The 17,951-nt window shown below is 40.8% G+C and overlaps 2 protein-coding genes across 2 annotated transcripts in view; one reads left to right on the top strand and one right to left on the bottom strand.

The window, feature by feature from the left end:
* The window catches only part of ABCG8 (ATP binding cassette subfamily G member 8), a 246,531-nt gene extending 243,349 nt beyond the window's left edge, over positions 1-3,182 (bottom strand). Inside the window, exon 1 of the mRNA XM_085612782.1 lies at positions 2,725-3,182. Coding sequence (XP_085468908.1) covers positions 2,725-2,802 — 78 coding nt within the window. The 5' untranslated portion in view covers positions 2,803-3,182. The remainder of the gene's footprint in view (positions 1-2,724) is intronic.
* The window catches only part of ABCG5 (ATP binding cassette subfamily G member 5), a 243,689-nt gene continuing 228,821 nt past the window's right edge, over positions 3,084-17,951 (top strand). Inside the window, exon 1 of the mRNA XM_085612783.1 lies at positions 3,084-3,680. Within this exon, the coding sequence (XP_085468909.1) occupies positions 3,535-3,680 (146 nt within the window). The 5' untranslated portion in view covers positions 3,084-3,534. The remainder of the gene's footprint in view (positions 3,681-17,951) is intronic.

The raw sequence follows: 17,951 nt of genomic DNA on the forward strand, positions 1-17,951 counted from the left end.
CTTAATAAAAGCAAGGACAATGGCCCTCATCCTGTAGTCTGGCAATAAAAACATGGATAATTGGGATGCGATGAGCCCTGCAAACCTCTTAGCCCTGTTGCCACTAACTTGCTGTACTAATATAGCTACGCCCCTGCAACCCCAAATATCAGCATTTGATCTACACACTAGTTTTCTGCAAGAGTAATATTATTTGAAAGTTGTGTTGCACAGGCTGAGTTGGAGTCATCACTAGTTAGCAATGCCTGGCCTGTTGGAAGGAATGGGTTCATTGTGTTTTCAGTCAACTCTGTTAAAGAGAGTACAGAATAGTCCATACGCTTGAATGTGCATGCAATCACACCAATAGATACCCTAGGAAACATGCCAAGACCGTACCATACCAAAAGGAGCAAACACTTTTAAACACAAAGCATCACTGTTGCACTGAAACAGCTATCCTTCAATGCTGATGATGTATGCCACAGGTAGCCAATCAGAGCCCAACTGGGCAGCCCATACTTCCGTACACCTCATGTTGTCTTTCAGGTAGATGCAAGTAACCCCTCCACTAACTGTGCTTCTGTGTTTGGGAAGAAATGCACCCGATTTTTCTGGGAGACATCTGTTACATCGCGGTCTTAACAACGCAATACATTTACAACGCAGGCATTACAACACAAGTTGTTACAATGACTTGCGCTGGATGGCGCTATACACTAAGGAATAGTATGATTTACTATTCCAACACCTTCCCTACTGTTACGTAGGCTGGAGTTGGAATAGTGAATCATACTATTCCTAAGTTCAGCACCCTCCAGCACAAGTCGTTGTAACGACTTGCGTTGTAAGGCCTGCGTTGTAAACGTATTGCGGTGTGAAGACCGTGATGTAACGTCACATGTTTGTTTTTTCTAGTTCACCTGTGGATATTTCACCCAAACTTGCAGCACATTTCATTGCATGCTCCACTCATCCCTACTTATTAAACCATTTCCAGTAAAAGGTTTTCTGATGTAAAGCAACTGAAATAAATATACCAATGATTCTGGGTTTATGACTCTGTATTCATCAGACAGTAGGCAGATAACTCATATTTTCAGAAATGGAAATAGAATTTGTGTTTAAGAATTCGTTTAGTTTATCTCAAGAAAATATCTGTGATTGGTGAAGTTTACCACACATGAGAATTGCCCAAAGTAGTGTGGCACATTGCGAGATTAATTGATTGCCCAAAGTAGTGTGGCCCATTGTGAGATTCATTAACTGCCCTAAGTAATGTAGCCCATTGTGAGATTCATTAACTGCCCAAAGTAGTGTGGCCCATTGTGAGATTCATTAACTGCCCTAAGTAATGTGGCCCATTCTGAGATTCATGAACTGCCCAAAGTAGTGTGGCCCATTGTGAGATTCATTAACTGCCCAAAGTAGTGTGTCCCATTGTGAGATTCATTAACTGCCCAAAGTAGTGTGGCCCATTGTGAGATTCATTAACTGCCCAAAGTAGTGTGGCTCATTGTGAGATTCATTAAATGCCCAAAGTAGTCTGAATGAGTTTTATATGTAGAAGAAAAATCCAGTTTAGGTAATATTCACAGCTCTAGCCGTCCTGTGCATATTTATGCAAGTCCTATTTCTTATAGAATTCAGACGAGCAGGTGATATGTAATCCTGTTCCTGTTTAAGCTCCATCAAGGACATAGGCCTCACCCCAGGAACTAACTTGTATAATAACAATTTGTTGTGGTTTTCAATTGAGATAAATGAGGGGAACCCTGTTCTTTTGATAGAATTATCTAATCCCTTCACATCCCAAAGGGTAATATTAATCTCAGCAAAAAGTAGAACTAAGCAGCCATTCAGGATGGGGCTGGGGCAGAAATGTGGGCCTGCCAGACCACAAGATGGCTAGAAATATGCCCCAATGATTCTAGGACAGCGACATTTACCTCCCGGGTCAGATCCCTGTTGATGTGTTGAACAAGCCCTCTATGGGCAGGAGAGCAGGACAGGTCCATCTCTAGGAGCATTCTGAACCCATTGCTATTGGCTGATACCAATGTACCACTGAAAGCAGTAACAAACCTGCCAATGCCTCATTGTAGTAGATGTAACGTAAACAACATTAACCCTGCCCAACACAGTCCACACTGCGACACAGCAAATCAGGTTTTGGAATGTGAGTGAAAGTATCTAACCTGACCTAAGCATTGGGAGGAGAAGTGGTTTCTACATTTAAAATGTAGCTATAAACTATATTTAAAGAAATAATGGGTATTGGGAAAGCGCCGTGGCTTCTAATGCACTGTATGTGTGATCAGTTCCACTGAATTTAAACATCTGTTATGCGCAGTAATGTATATATTGTTTTTATAATGACTAACAATGGTAGCTGTTCCGGGCGGGGAGACTTCGGTGTCTTGTTGAAGATGTCCTGTTCCCACATTACTACGGGGGAGTGTTCGCTGAATGTCAATCCATGAAAGCAAAAAAGGACAATTTCGTATCTTCTTGTGAAGCTTTGCGCATCTGTGCTCTGGGACTACCAACGTTTGCAACCAGTGGAATTATAACACGTGCCTCTCTAACATGCATTGAACTTTGAAGAAGACAATTTGTAAATATAACGAAAACAACACCCACACCTACGCATGCACTCTCATCTATACTCACACCCACACACACACACGCACACACATACACAAACACACAAAGTGCATGCACGCATACAGACTTTTTACTCACCGGCGAATCGGGCTCCGGTAAACATGGTCCCCGATTTCTGAGCTCGGTTTCAGATGGCTTTTGAAACTTGTCGCTCATTGTTGTCGCTTTTGCTCCGTCTTGGTCTCCCAGGCTTCCAGAGCTGGCTGTTCTCAGATGAGCTTGGTGTGTGAGTCCACAAGTCCTGGCATGCGATTTCTGAGCCTTGAGTGTACAACGCTCTGGTCTATCTGTCCCTCACAGCCGAGCACTGTGGGCAAGCAGAAGCCAAATGGCACTTCTGTGAAGCACAGCCACACAAGTAGCCTTGCACGCGGTAGTCATGCTGACGGGATTTATTGTGTGTCTGAGTCTAAAGGTTTATCAGATAACTGGGAGACACGTTTCTAAATAGAACCGACCCGTCCCACTGGAAACATAAGGCACTCGCTGAATCTGCGCACTTTCCAGCTGTCTGAACCGACGGCGAGACTCTGTCCAATATTGCTGGAGAGTAGAGGGGTGAAGGTCACAGTGCGGGAAGGCGGGAGGGCCTTGTGTGTTCTAATCGGTGATTGGAGCGCAGACTCCCTTGAGTAGTGACCACGGGCGCAATGGATTCTTGAAAGCTCCACAGGTGCCGCGAGCGCTCGAAGTTCTGGGCCAAGAGCCACGCTCTCCCGCTCAGGCTGTGCGTAAAAGACCGTAGCCAGGTTGGGCGCCTGAGAAGGGCCACTAGGCACAGTGAATTACTCCTGGGGAGCCAGAGATTAGATGAGCCACCCTCTCAACTGAGAAGCTGCACACGGTCTCGCTGCCTTGAATAGTGAGCCTCACCTGCGGGCAGGCAAGATGTCGGATGCGCCGGTGGTGATGAAAACCATTGATGGGGGAAGAGCGGCGGGAGATCTGGTGATGGCTTCCAGGCAAAGGGCCCGGGGGGCAGAGGAAGGCTCACGGAGCAGCATCGGTGCACGTGGAATATCCTATACTGTGAGGTAAGAAAAAAAGTATTCTAGGAAGACATTAGGGATACTTTAAATGAAACATCTGGCAAAAAGACACTGGGGTACACCCCAGCCCACGTCAATAAAATGAAGAGTACCTGTCATTCTGGGCAGTATTGGAAAATAGAGGTTTAAAAAAATGTATCATGCCCTTCAAACCAAAGTATGTATGGTCTGGAACCAACCCCCTTACCACGACATCTGAAGAAGTGCCCTTCTTTTCACAATAATAACTTGTTTCCACACATAGCTTGTTTCTTACATAGTGCTTCATACCCCACTTCTGCCATTTCTGTGCACTGTAAATAATAGCTCTAAATTGTTTCCAGGGTTTGAACTTAGTACTTCCAGACCACATATGTTAGCAGTGAGATGTTAAATCACAGAGTCATCCTGTCAGTGTTATAATTTCATAATATTTATACAAAAAATGAGCATTGGAGACATGTAGTTTTTGATTTTATACTGTGGCTGATTTTATGAGCATTTTAAAAAAATGATAATTATAGCTGAACAGGGTTTTTAAATATCCTTTTGAATGGCTTCCGCTTCTCAAGAGGCGGCATTATCATCTGTAACATTCCTAATTCTTGATCAGGGTAGGGTATTCTTTTCTAGCCACCCAGCTGCCAAACCCAATTATCAAATGAAGAACGTGTTTGTAGTACGTTCATCTCTTTCGTTTACTTTACTGTTGACAACTCTGCCTGGCATCGTTTTCATACTAAGAAAACAATACGGAGATCAACATTAAATATGTATTCTAAGGGCCTCGTTTACTATATTTTGATTGCACAGCAGCACAGCAAGCCGTCCTGCTGTGCTGCCTCAAAAGAAAAGGGCAGGAATGCGTCCTATCTACAAGATACAGCTCATTCCACGGTGCTGGCGCACACTGGGCTGCCATGCGCCAACGCAGGTACCCTTGCGCCATGGTGCAAGGGTGTGTGCATTGTAGGGATGATTGTTTTCACAAAAACAACCATGAGAAGTGTTTACCTCTTTCTATGAGTGCTGCAGAGTGCAGCACAGAGAAAAAGGAAAAATGAGGAGAAATAAAGGTATTTCTCCTAGTTGTGGCTCCGTTACGCCTCCCCTGGGGAGACATAGGAATCTGATGCAGTCCCATTTTACAAAGCCTTGTCTTGTCAGGTTCCATGGATATTGTCTGGGAACACCTACATCAACACCCATGGAATGCCCCTTTTATGCAAAGTAATGCGTGAAAGGGGGTCATATTTACGAGGCCATGAAAAGCCACACAGGGTGGCTTTGTGTGGCCTTGTAAATATGGGCAGGCACACTGCGCCGCCGGTGCATAAAAGAAAAGTGACGCACCAGCTGCGAAATGGGCTTGTAAATAAGCCCCCAAATGTAGTGGTGCTCAAATTTTACTAATTTCCTATGTGCATCATGCATTCTTCCTGCAACCCTAAGTACAAAATAATGAGAATTACTTGTTTTGTACGTAGTACTTCATCCTGCGGTTTTATGGCCTCTAACCACCATCCATATCAGACATTTTTATATTCCAAAGTGTTGGCACTCAATTTACCACCTTTGGAAAGCTGAAGTGGCCTTGCTGGGATTTGAATCTGTGAACTTGACATCAGTGTAAACACCTTCAACATATATGTATGCTCAATGCATTTCTTTTGTAGAATTGTGGGGTTTGGTGATGTCTTATGTGAAGAAAGGCCTATAAATGAATTCTTTCTAAAACCAAACAATTTAAATAAATTGGAGTGGGTTACTTATATTGTGCCTGTGATGCTATTTTTCATAATTTCTTGTTCGTGGAACTAAATGCTGTTTTGCATAAGCAAATTAAACGTTTTTACTTTGTCTAAATATACATAAATATGAAATATGAATATTCAATTCGAATTGATTTAAGATCCTCATTCGGTTTGAGATAAAACCATGAAAGTGCAAATAACACTTCACTTCAGGTAAAGGGTCCCTGTCATATCAGTGTTACATCTGAAATAGAGAGTGCAAAATATGACACAGTGCATTCAGAATATTTTAAAACTCGTAAGCAAAATATGTCAATATTAAGTAAAAAATGTAAAGTGCAGAATGTAAGCTAAGGTCGCCAATTTCAAACAGTGAAAACAGAATAAAAACAGGATATCATATGGGTCCTAACACGTTCCTATGCTCATCAGCCGTAACAAAGCAACAGCATAGACTAGTATGTGCAAAACATGGAGCCAGCCAATTCATTAGTGCTAATGCAATTTAGTGAGTTCACAGCAGACCTCTAGAGGATTACAAAGTGCCTGTGCAGCTTAGTGCGTTGATGTAGGGCTGATTAAAAGCCTGTCAGCAAGTAGTAAGTTGCTGTATTGAGGTGACCCCTGGTTTGCCACTAGGCTCTATAAAAGAAAGTTGCAAACCACCTGAACATCACTATGGCACTATGATCCTTGAGTCCCAATAGACCATGCTGGTGCCTCCTCAGGAATAGAACAATATGGCCAGTCTACCAAGCTATTGACCTTCAATGGGACACCAAACCCACAGTGGAACTAGATAAAGGTTTGGACTATCAGGAAGTAACATAAAAATATCTGAAGAGGGGTTGATGAGTGTAATTAAAATGTTTCCTAAGGGATATGGCTTTCCATATAAAGGAGGCAACATTACAACTAATAAAAGGGCCCTCCAGAGAACATAGGTATAGAAAAGCATAGTTATAATTCCTGATACTCTTAGCTAAAAACAAAGGTTTTAAATGGAGTTTTCTGATTCCATTATAAAAGCAACAGAAAATGATCAAATGCATTGTTGTTTGGGTGGATCTTCCATCACATGGACTCTGAACAGCTGCCTTGGGACATTGTTTCATTTTTGGGAAGGCTACCAAAACATGAACTATATCCAGTCTTAGTAGAGTCAAGACATATCAATGTTGGGTGTTAGATGTACATGTTAGGTACCACTGGAGGCCCTCAATTTGTGCCAGAGCAAGGTATCTGACCACTGACAGTTTGATACTGCCATTGGCACGTCTGGCATCAGCCATTTTGTTGTGTAATAAACGTTTTAATTCCCTTTTACTATAGGATGTTATTTATGCTATCAGATTAATTCAATGATATAGTTCTGTTCAATTGGGCTACCTACCTGAAGATAAACGAAACCCAAAGGATTCTCAGTGCATTGTCTATACTTAGACTATCCCTTGTAATAGCCTTGATGAACTTGGTCTCATCTTTACTCCAAATTGAATGCCACAGCTGGACGGGCCTAATTGCTAAGGATCTTCCATATGGTGCCTGCCCAGTTCTATAAATGCTATATAGGCTGGTGTAGATTGTGTTGTAGTAAGCAGATGCCGAAGAAATATACTCTCTGTTTTTGTAGAATGGTAGATTCTGTCAAGCCCCATAACCCACTCCCACACAAAGCTGCAGATACACATTTGCCTCTATAAATTGAGACCATCTCTCAAATTGGTTTACATCCGTACTTAGTGGCAGACCTTAAAAGGCCCTCATAGGCACATGTCATCTTTAGCTTGTTGTTTCCGATGTACTTGTTGACAGTATAATATAATCTATAATGGTATTTGCTCCCCTGCCAATAAGTGTGTGATAGTCACTAGACTTGGTGTTATCATTGTCTTCCAAAAGAGATAAATTATATTTAAATAAAATGCTGTTCAAGGCACTCCCACATGGAATGTGAAGAAAATGTGGCTAACCTGCCCTGAGAGCATCTGTAACACCACATACTTCCTTAGGCGTCAGAGAACACTTAGAAACATTAAAATCGATAACCAAAAGGAGTATATATTGTGAGACCTTACAAGGAATAAATAAAATCAAGGCTTCTTCAAGTTTAGTGATTACCGCACAACGTGTAGTGTCAAAAGTGTTGTTATAAAAATTAACAGTGAGCAGAGAACAATCATTTTTAACAGAAATATTCAGAAATTGGTAATAGGGAGATCACGTTAAGGGCTTGATTATGTCCCCTAAAAGCAATATTTAGCAAAAAATACTTAACCCACCTCTAGCCCTCTCAGAACTACAAAGTGTTGCTGCAGTGGCCCATAAAATAAAACCCTCAATGTGACCTTTGTCCAAAGCCCAAGTTTCTTGCATGCAGATTATCTGCGCAAATGTCACTAAGGTTTGTCAGTCAAGGGACGATAACTTGCTCCTAAGACCATCCACATTCCATGAAATAATTTGATATGATTAGCCATATGAGGGCAATTGTCACAGACCAGTGCACTGATACTGTCTACTTTGGGGCCATTATGAGAAGCAGAAGCAAAGGACATGTAGTGTTGACTGGTGGAACCAGACCAAGGAGGATCAGTCCCACCTGGAGATTCTCTTAGAACTGTGAGGATAGCACTGGCAAATTTTGAGTCTGTAATTGTAGATCTCCATCCCCCATGGCGTTTGTGGGCTTTGGAACAAGGCCTATGCCAACCTTGCCACAAAAGGGGCTTCTCCATGGATTCTTGGCAGAATTGATTGAGCAGGTCAAATTCTCCGAGACTCGCCATCTAGGTGGAGTGTCACAGGTAAAAGAGTTGGTGGTGGAAAAGAAGGGTTGGGCAGTGGATTATCAATCATTATCAGAAAGGCCAGATAAAACAGCATAGCGATTTCTAGCTAGAATTGGGACAGGAATCTGGTTGGAAAAGTGATTTGCACGTGGGAATCGACTAACAGACCTAATGTTGATCTATAGGTGCCACTAAAAAACCCTAATGCAAGTAACTTGATGGAGCCCTGAGAAGCACGCATCAGGTTACATTTGAATAGCAGATCGTTTACCAGGCTTTCATATTTAAAGGCAATTACCACACAATCACCTTTGAAATTCTTATGGCCCAACCCATTTGAACCTGCAAATCATTTGACTGTTATCGGTCTCAGAGAGAGGATCATTTATTTTTTAAGTTAACCAGTGAATTGCCTTGTTCTTCAATTGGCCATAGGATTCATTAGTATTTACAGAAAGGGATGGAACATTCACCTTGACCACCACATACGGGCTGGAGAGCCTGGGGAGAGATTATCTGTAGCATCATGCAGGTCAGAATTCCAGAAGATATCTTCAGCCCACCCCCTTTTCCCCTAGGGGATACTGGTATACCCGGATAAGCGTTGACGTTGTGGTACTGCAGTCAGCATCCCTCCTGCTGCCTAGCCCCACATGATCGCTGGATGGTTCATGGGTGGCTTGATTTGACCGTAGAGGACAACCCACGGTCCTCACACCTATTGTTGACCTGGTTGCAGGGTTAGAGGCTCTTGCACCACCTGACTCTTCTGCTGGATTGCTGGCATCGGATGAGTGGCCAGTTGAGTGACCTGAATGCAGACAGTTGGAGGGGAAGCAACTTCCTTGTAGAAGGACAATGTCAGCTCTATAGCCCTATAGGGATCGAGGATTCCGACAAGAGTGACTTCACTATCTCGTCAAACCTATCCACAATTTTATCTATATGCTTGGCAGAGAATGTGTCGTCGCACTCAAGACTGTGCAAGGTCATTGGAGGAACAGCATTGAGTTGTGTACGAGAATGAGACAGAGAAGCGGTGGGAGCAGAATATTTTACACTTAGAAGTAAAGCACGCCTTTTGTGCTTCACCAGTCGATACCCATCAGGAATTCTACCACCTGCAAAGCAGTTAGGTACCTGGACTCTGGATGGGGGTGTGGGTTATGCTGTGTTCCTGTCGCTGCCACTCCAGCCGCACTTGGCTGTTCTAGATGGAGTGACCTGTCTGGTGAAAGTACCCTCATCAGGTGTTGTGGTTAGGATTGTCTGTACTGGTGTTGACGTTGTGCCATGAATGCACAATTTACAGCTGCTACTGGTAGTGTGGGATAGAGTGATCCAGTTGTATGACCCATTGTAGTGCCTGTGAGAAGTTCAGCCGAGGGAAGCTCCTCCACTAAGTTCTGGCACAGGGCAGCTGACTCAGTGGAGATTGACAGGCGTCGCTCCACTATCTCTATTTCTTTCTTAATTACACCTATTGCACATTTATTAAAACGGTACAGAGAGGAATTGAACAATGGGTTGGGTACGTCAGATGTGGCCTTATGTTTCCCATGGTGTGAAGAAGAAAAAGTTTCAAAATAAAAGGCGAAGGGCAATCAAACCATAAACCCTTCGCTGGTCCCAGCGTCAGTGGGGGTGTCACTGGTATAGGAATATTCATTGTTGCTATTACAAAAGATCACTCACATCTCAAAAAATGGGGAAATATAGCACACTCTTACAATATGTATTTTGTCTATAATAAAGCACCTGTGTGCAATTTTGAACCAACGGGCAATATAAGTAAAAAAACAAACCAAAAAAAGCTAAACATTTGCGCCTCACAAGCAAGTACAATACAATACAGTAAACATGCCTGGTTTAAAAAACAGTCAGAAGAATAAGAGTTTTTCAAAACTTCCCAAATCATACCTATATCCCTAAACCTGCAAGCCAACACACTTATGTGTTACACTAAAGATATTTAATAGCACATGGCTGCGAAGTGGTCATGTTTTGCTAGTTTGGTTCTGGAAAAAAATGTTTAAGAGAAACATGTGTCCATCAGCAATCCTATTGTTGGCAGTCTTCTCCATGCTGACCATCAGGACAATCTGACATTGTTGACACTCTACCTCCAATAGTATTGAACAAGCATTGGCAAAACCAATAGGTCTGGCTTTGGCAGGTTGTGCAATGGTTAATTCTTTTTTATGGCAAGCATATGCCACAAACAGAAAAAAATATGTAAACGTGGCTTTCACGTAGCTGGATAAAAAAAATTACATTTAAAAAACATTGACTAGTTTGGCAATTTTGACAGTGATGTATTTTAAATAACCCTTTCGGTTGTGAACCACTCAAATCTCAGCCAGCTACAATGTTACTTATAAACTTTATAATTTTGTAAAGGAGATAGAAAATATTAGCACTATGTAACCGGGGACCCAAAAGTGCATGTAGAATAAATAGTTGCTACTTAAAGTTAATAAGTTAATAAACAAAATAAAAAAAATAAAAACACAATTTAATGCAACTTTGTCACTGAAAAGAAATGTACTACCTTTAAACGGATGTGAACAACATGCACAGGATTTGTGTAGTGACTCAAAGTGAAGGGAGCCACCTGGCAAAAATAGGCAGATCCCTTGCCGTATGCCTCATTCTGTACACTATGGTGGGCGGCAGTCAAATGTGGCTGACAATTTAACGGATGAATTTCTCTGACTAAAGCCCTTTTAAGTATATATAATATATATAATTGTTTGGAAAAACAATAGTCTGGCTAGACGCTGAAGTTGTATCAAAGGCCAGACCTAGAGATATGCCAGGTGAAAAACCCACAGTAAAGGTGTACAGTGTACAAATATCACTCTGTAATGGCTGCATGGCTCTCTTTGATTCCTTTCCATTAGCCTTTAACCACTCCCCCAAGAATCCTTTAGCAGCCTCTGCTAATATCCACCCACTGCTGCATCTTTGCCTTGAGTTTCTTTTTAAAAAAAATTCATATTTGTTTATTGTGGCATCCTGCAATTTTACCGTAGTCTGTCTGATTCTTATCTTTCTCATTCCGCAGCATGGCTGTAACAAAGCAAGGTTGTCTTTTTCATCCTTTCGGGAGCAGCAGTTACGTTAATACATTGTGGTTTTTTTCAAGCCAAACTATACATCGGTGCAATATTCAACGAGGCTGTTTGTATATCCCTGGACGTCCTTCAGACTAGTACGTTTTACAGGCTCTGCAACCACAAATTGCATAGCTTGATGAGTTTTGAGAAAAAAACTGCTCTACTGTGGTTGATTACACTGAGTCCGATTGGGAAGAAACAAAACTTCCATTTGAGACCCTATATCCTTACAGGGCTAGAACAGAACCGGCCCATTGAACCTAAAATAAAGAAGAAGAGAATGTCATGACATAGTCAATTCTACTGTGAACATAAGCTCTAGGGCCTCATTACGAGGGATTTAGAATTCCACATGGGGCGGGAATTCCGAGGTCCATGGAAACACCATGGATTGGTGATGTTTCCCCAGTAAATGTCCATGGGAAACTGTGGAGGGAGAGAATGAGGTATAACAATCAAAAAGGCTATCTGGGTGGAGGAGTCTCAACCCAGGTAGCGCCAAAGTGAGGGGACCCCCTTTTCTACATAGTCTGTGTGTCATCAGAATTTTAATTACAATTAAGAGGAACCCTCCCTCACCAACCTAGCTGGCATGCTTCATCATTGAGTTGTCTTATCTGCCCGAAACATATTTAGGGGATGGATGAGCTCCCTGACGAATCGGGTAGTATTTTTTGGAAGTGATGGGTTCTATGGGTTATGAGATGAGGGATCCTGACACCATAAGTAAAAATCCCATACGATCAACCTGTTTAATAAAGGATTTATTAAAATATTGACAATATTCAAAGCAAGGAAGGTGGGGATACTGGGGTTAACTATTGTTCCCTTATCCCACTAGTTGACATGTTTCAGCCAGAAAGTATGGCCCTCTAGGTGGTCTGCGTTTTTCTTCTGGACCAGGATTCCTACTAACTGTGGTCACTCATGCACACCATACAAGAGCATAAAAATTCATGCATGAAGCATGTAATACTCTCTGTATAAGTCAATAAAAGACAGCGGGAGCCCCCTGTAGTCACACAGTTGCCAAGGGGAGCTGCCATCAGTGCACCTATTGCATATTTCGCCTTCGAATATTGATAGGGGAATCACAGGGGAATCATACCAGTTTGTACAGATTCAGCTGGTATTTCCTCATTTCTCAGTGGATTCTCAGGAATCAGCCATGAACCGCATTAATTCTGCACTCTCGTAGATAATGGGACCCTCAGCATCATTAACTCCAGGAGAGAGGAGAATTAACACCCCTCTCCCGCACTGAAGCATTCCTAATGATGCCGTATATATGTATGCCTCTGCCTTTGAAGAGCACATGTTCACCCCACAGGTTTCTTGATAGAAAGGAATGGGGTGCACTCTTCTTTTTGAAATTCACCAATTAGCAGTGAGCATCCATCGTTAAGTAGATTTTAATATCTGAGGTAGTTTATATGAGCCAGAAATGTTGAAAGCAAGCAGTTCAATAAAGTGGAGGCCAAGAGAAAAAATGAATGGCAACCTTTCCGTGCTTCTAATGAAGGAACGTATGAGACACTCAATCAAAAACAGCGTTTCAAAACGTCAAAGTTTTCAATGTATTCAAATGTGTTTTATTTTCTAAATGAGCAAGTGCACAAGCATACTAGTCACTTCATAAGCACGTATCGTGGCACTCATTCCATAACATTGACATCTAACAAATGGATAGTGCCAAATATTCACGTGTTTTATTTCAAGTATTGTATTGGACAATTCCCTTGTGAAACTCCACACAACTAAGACGGTAATGTAACTGATCTTATTAACTGAATTCACTTAATGCCCACAGTGCTTATTCTGAGAAAAACTCTAATTGTCTTTTATGTTTAGATCTGCAGTTTATAAAGCTCATAGATATTTTATGTTATTCATATTTCATACAGAGGTAGAATATAAACATATAAAATGGACTTAGTAGATTCACCAATTGTATAGTTTTAGAACAAAGTTTTTTTATGACTAAAATATATCCTCTAAAGCTGCCCAATTTTGAGTGCTTCTAGCCGTGTTTCATTCCAGTTAATTATGCTATTGTAATATCAGCAAATGTGTTAAACAAGTATAGGTCAGTGTACTCACAAATGTCTTGCCTTTTTCTGTTTTCATTTGTAAGAAAAAATGGCAGAAAAATTAATCAAGTTTTCCCAAAATATGAGCTATAAATAAAAGGGTCAGTTTCCAGTAAATTTTCAAAGTTGAGTTTTGTTTAAATGTTATTGTATTTATAAACCATGTACAGCCAAATGCTGTACAGAGCAGAATCATAGGAAAACAAGCAGTACATATCAATCAATGTATATGACAGAGGTGTCGAAAAGGACAATTGACTATTCTCCACCAAAATAAAAGCTACAAAAACTCATGGAGAAGATGGGCTTGCAAAAGACATGAAAGATGAGGAAAGAGTAAAAAGATAAGCAGAAAAACAGGAAAGAGCCATGCCAGAAATAACAAGAGTCAAAACTGAGAACAGAAGAGCAGATTGGAACAATCTTCAAGTATTTCTTTCCCCTAACTGAATATTCTGTTATTCCTGTACTGAAAAACTAAGCCAGATACACAAATAAGGTTCTCTTAGTTCTAGAAAAACACCATGGATTGATGATGTTTCCCAAGTAAATGTCCATGGGAAACTGTGGTGGGGGGGAGAATGAGGAATAACAAACGAAACGGCTATCTGGGTGTTGTTAAAGCAACAATTACTTAAAGAGAAAAATGTCAAGCTCTTACCATGGTTGACATTAACACTAATAGTTTCTGTGTACCGGGTGTCCTATTATTATAGCTGATCAATTTTTAGTGAGTCTAAACTTTAGTTCATGATTAACTTATCTCTAGCTCTTTTGAACATTGCGATATTTGCAATCAGCATTTTATAATTGGAATATGTTCCAATCTCTATGTTTATGACTTCTAGGTATTCTGAATTCTGGCTTCTGAAATGGATACCACTCTTACTGGGAATTTTGTATTGTTGTTTTAGTTTTGCATCCATTAGAATCAGCACTAATGAAAAAAAATATTTCAAAATCAGTAGTCTAATAAAAATCAAATGCTCACTTAAAAAGATAATGATAATGACGCGGTTGGAGATGCTTGTAATTTATTGTAGAGATTTCAAAAGAAAACCTTGAAAATATACAAGGAAGTCGTGCAAGCGAGCAAAGGTCAAGGAAAGAAATGTTTATCAGCTTTAGAATAACCCCAGGTAGAAAAGATTACCTCCATGAGATGAGATAACAAGTGATAGAACATAGAGGAAGCGCGTTAACGGAGTCACGATCATGGCCGTCCGGCCATGCCTTTAGTAAAATAATCTAATAATAAACCTTGTGCAAAAGTGATTGTGACAACCATAAAGGTGAAAACCATAAATGTTGTATAATATAGTATGAAAGCCTTGGAGAAACGGTAACTGTTATTCTCAAAATCCTGCCACCGCCCAATATCCAAGCACACGATGGGACAGTGCCATCTTGTAATGAATCTGAATTATGGCTGTGTTAGCTCTAAGTTTAGAAGTCCAGAAATCAATGACAAAGTTGCTTCATTTTTGAATAACATGAATGTATTAACACAAGAAGTTACACAACCTCCTGAATAGACTGCTAAGAAATAGAGGAAGAAAACTGTCAAGGTAAGTTACATTGTGAACGGGTCTGTCAACATAAACATTTTTCAAAGACTTATGAACTAAATACTCTGAAAAAAAGCATGAAACAAATTGATTTTAATATCTGTGGAGCACCATTACGCTCCATCCGCCTGTCGCACAGCAAATTCGAAAAAAATTCAGCAAGCTTCATTGTCAGTTTAGTTATCCATTTTAATCCATATAAATCCATGTTTTAATTCCATTTCATCGATATATCATTCCTTTCTCAGTTCATATAAAAGGCTGCTTATTTCACAATTATTTCCAAATGCTGCAGATATGCCTATCAAGGCCTTTTTCCGTAGCACATGGTATGCACAATTAATCCTGGGCAGCTATGTTCATTATAACCCAATGCATTTCGGGCTGGACAGCCCTTCATCAGGGGTAGCTATACATTTAAATTAAAACCACTATTAATATTTGTGATATTCTGACATTCAACATAATCTTTGTCTGTAGACCAATTTTACAAACTGTAATTCATGCACGTTAGGTTAAAAAAATACATAAACTCCCATAACTAATCGAACCCAACCATTCTCTTACTCCACATTATAAATAAAAACCTTAGTAAACAAAACCCTTTGTGAAACTCACTACCACCCAATGTGTGCTAAATTAAACCCCCACAGTGGCATTGTATTGTTAAACCCATAACCTTCGGCTTTACCTGCATCTGTTGAACGCTATTTCTAGTGGTTAAACTGTCTGATCTCCTCCTTCTTGCACCACCATACAGGTGCACAACAAACAAACTAGTGCCCCACCTATGTACCACCCTCTCTGTGAGTTAAATGTTTTACACCTGACTCTAATTACCAATTCAAACACCCCTTCTTAAAAAAAATACAAATCCCACTACTCATTGTTATGCCTTCTAAAAACACCCGCTCTCCATGCGGTAACCCAAACAATTTGCATATTCTGTATCAACTCTCTCCACTGTTTTTGTAAAATAGTGTTGTAAAATTACATATGTCCACTGTCAGTTGTTGACCAAATAAAAATTATATTCACTAGTCTTGAGTTCTTCACAGACTTTTTTACCAGCACTTAAAATACGAACTGACTTCCTCTTGTGAACTGGATGTTTCTAAACAGCCCTCTATATGAAATTATTTGTATTGCTTTAAACTCTATGGGGCATATTCTCAAGGAACAGCTATAACATTATCGCCGCTAAAGCGGCGATAATGGGCTTGATAATATGCCGCAGAAAATTCCCATAGAAGCCCAGGTTCTGGTGTGAACCTGGCCTTCTATGGGAAGTCCAAGGGCATATTATCAAGCCCATTATTGCCGCTTTAGCGGCAGTTTCCTGCCGCTAAAGCGGCGATAATGTTATGCCGTTCCTTGATAATATGGCCCCTGTATGTCCTCTTAATCTTCCTAGGTGCAAACTATCCAAAAGGGGAAAATAAGTTCAATATCGATATGAGAATGACAGGATGCACACCTTTATGTTTAACAATCCGTTTTTACAAAATGCTCAAAGGCAACACAGTATGCGTGCAGACCAGCGCTGCGCCTTGCCCTAACAGCTCAAATGAAATATTTCAAAATATGTCTGCTATAATAAGGCTGCTTATTTACCATTTTTTTGTTCAAATACTGCAGATATGCCTATCCGTGCCTTTTTCTGTAGCACTTGAGTATACGCAATTCATCCTGGGCATCTATGTTCTTAATAACCCAATGCATTATGGGCTGGACAGCCCTTCGTCGGGGGTAGTTGAAAAAAATGGGGAAATAAGCAGCCTCTTATAAGAACTGAGGAAGGAATGAGAAATCGATGAAATGGAATAAAACATGGATTTATATGGATTAAAATGAATGATTAAACTGACAATGAAGTCTGCTGAATATTTCTGAATTGGCTGTGTGACAGGCAGATGGGAACGCAATGTCACTCCACGTATGTCGAAATATTTCATTTGCGCTGTTGGGAGAAGGTGCCTCGCCGGCCGGCCCACATACTGTGTTGCCTTTGAGCATTTTGTAAAAATGGATTGTTAAACATAAAGGTGTGCATCCTGTCATTCTCATATTGATAAAAAGTATTGATACCTTAATATATTTACCACCTTAAACTAGCTTGTTTTAACATAAAAATCCGTGGGAAGACAAAGTTTAATCCCATAAAATGCTGAAATAGCGTTTGGACTCACTCATCTTTCATGTGGGTATAGCTTTCTTAGGTGGCTGATGTCTCTTTGTGCCCCCAAAAACATAACCCGGGCCTTACCTCTGTTCCATTGCTCTGAGTTCCAATTTATTCGGGTAGTGCGTTTGAATTTGTGAACCTGCCACTGAAGGTCATTTCTGTGTGCTCTGGGAAATAAAAAAAAACAACTGTAACAGTGGTGCCTCACTCAATTTAGAGCTCAGGGTGTGCTTCGAAAGATTTCACCTGTGAGTTAAATACATATAAAAGATAAAATGGTGCCGCACTCATATGAGTGATTGTAAACTCTGGTCCTAATGTGAGCATTAGTTATCCATGTTAAGAGTTTCGAATAGTCTGCAGGTCTAGCGAGGTGTGTCTACAAGCAGGTAACACACTAAGTCAGCCCCCACCTTTTGACACCCCCTTGCATGGAAAATTGGTTGTCTTAGATCCACCAGTCCCCTTTGGAAATCCTTCAGCCTTGATTGCTAAGGAATCCTGTTCCTTGTGGCACAAGATTCCAGCCAATGCGTGTATTTTGTTAAAGGCCAACCAAGCACTGAGCAAGCCTAGCTTCAATGTTTTAAAAGTCTGATTTGCTGTGTGGATACGCAATAGCAGACCAAAAGAAAGAGCTGACATTACCATAGTAATTTCACCACATTCTGCTCCTTCTGTTGGGCCTTATGCTATAACGCATTAGATTCATGGGTTTTGTTTGGCTGACTTTGCACCCAGGAGGTCTTAAGACATGGGCAAACTAGGG

Source organism: Triturus cristatus, chromosome 6 (assembly GCF_964204655.1).
Source record: "Triturus cristatus chromosome 6, aTriCri1.1, whole genome shotgun sequence".
Taxonomy (NCBI): Eukaryota; Metazoa; Chordata; class Amphibia; order Caudata; family Salamandridae; genus Triturus; species Triturus cristatus.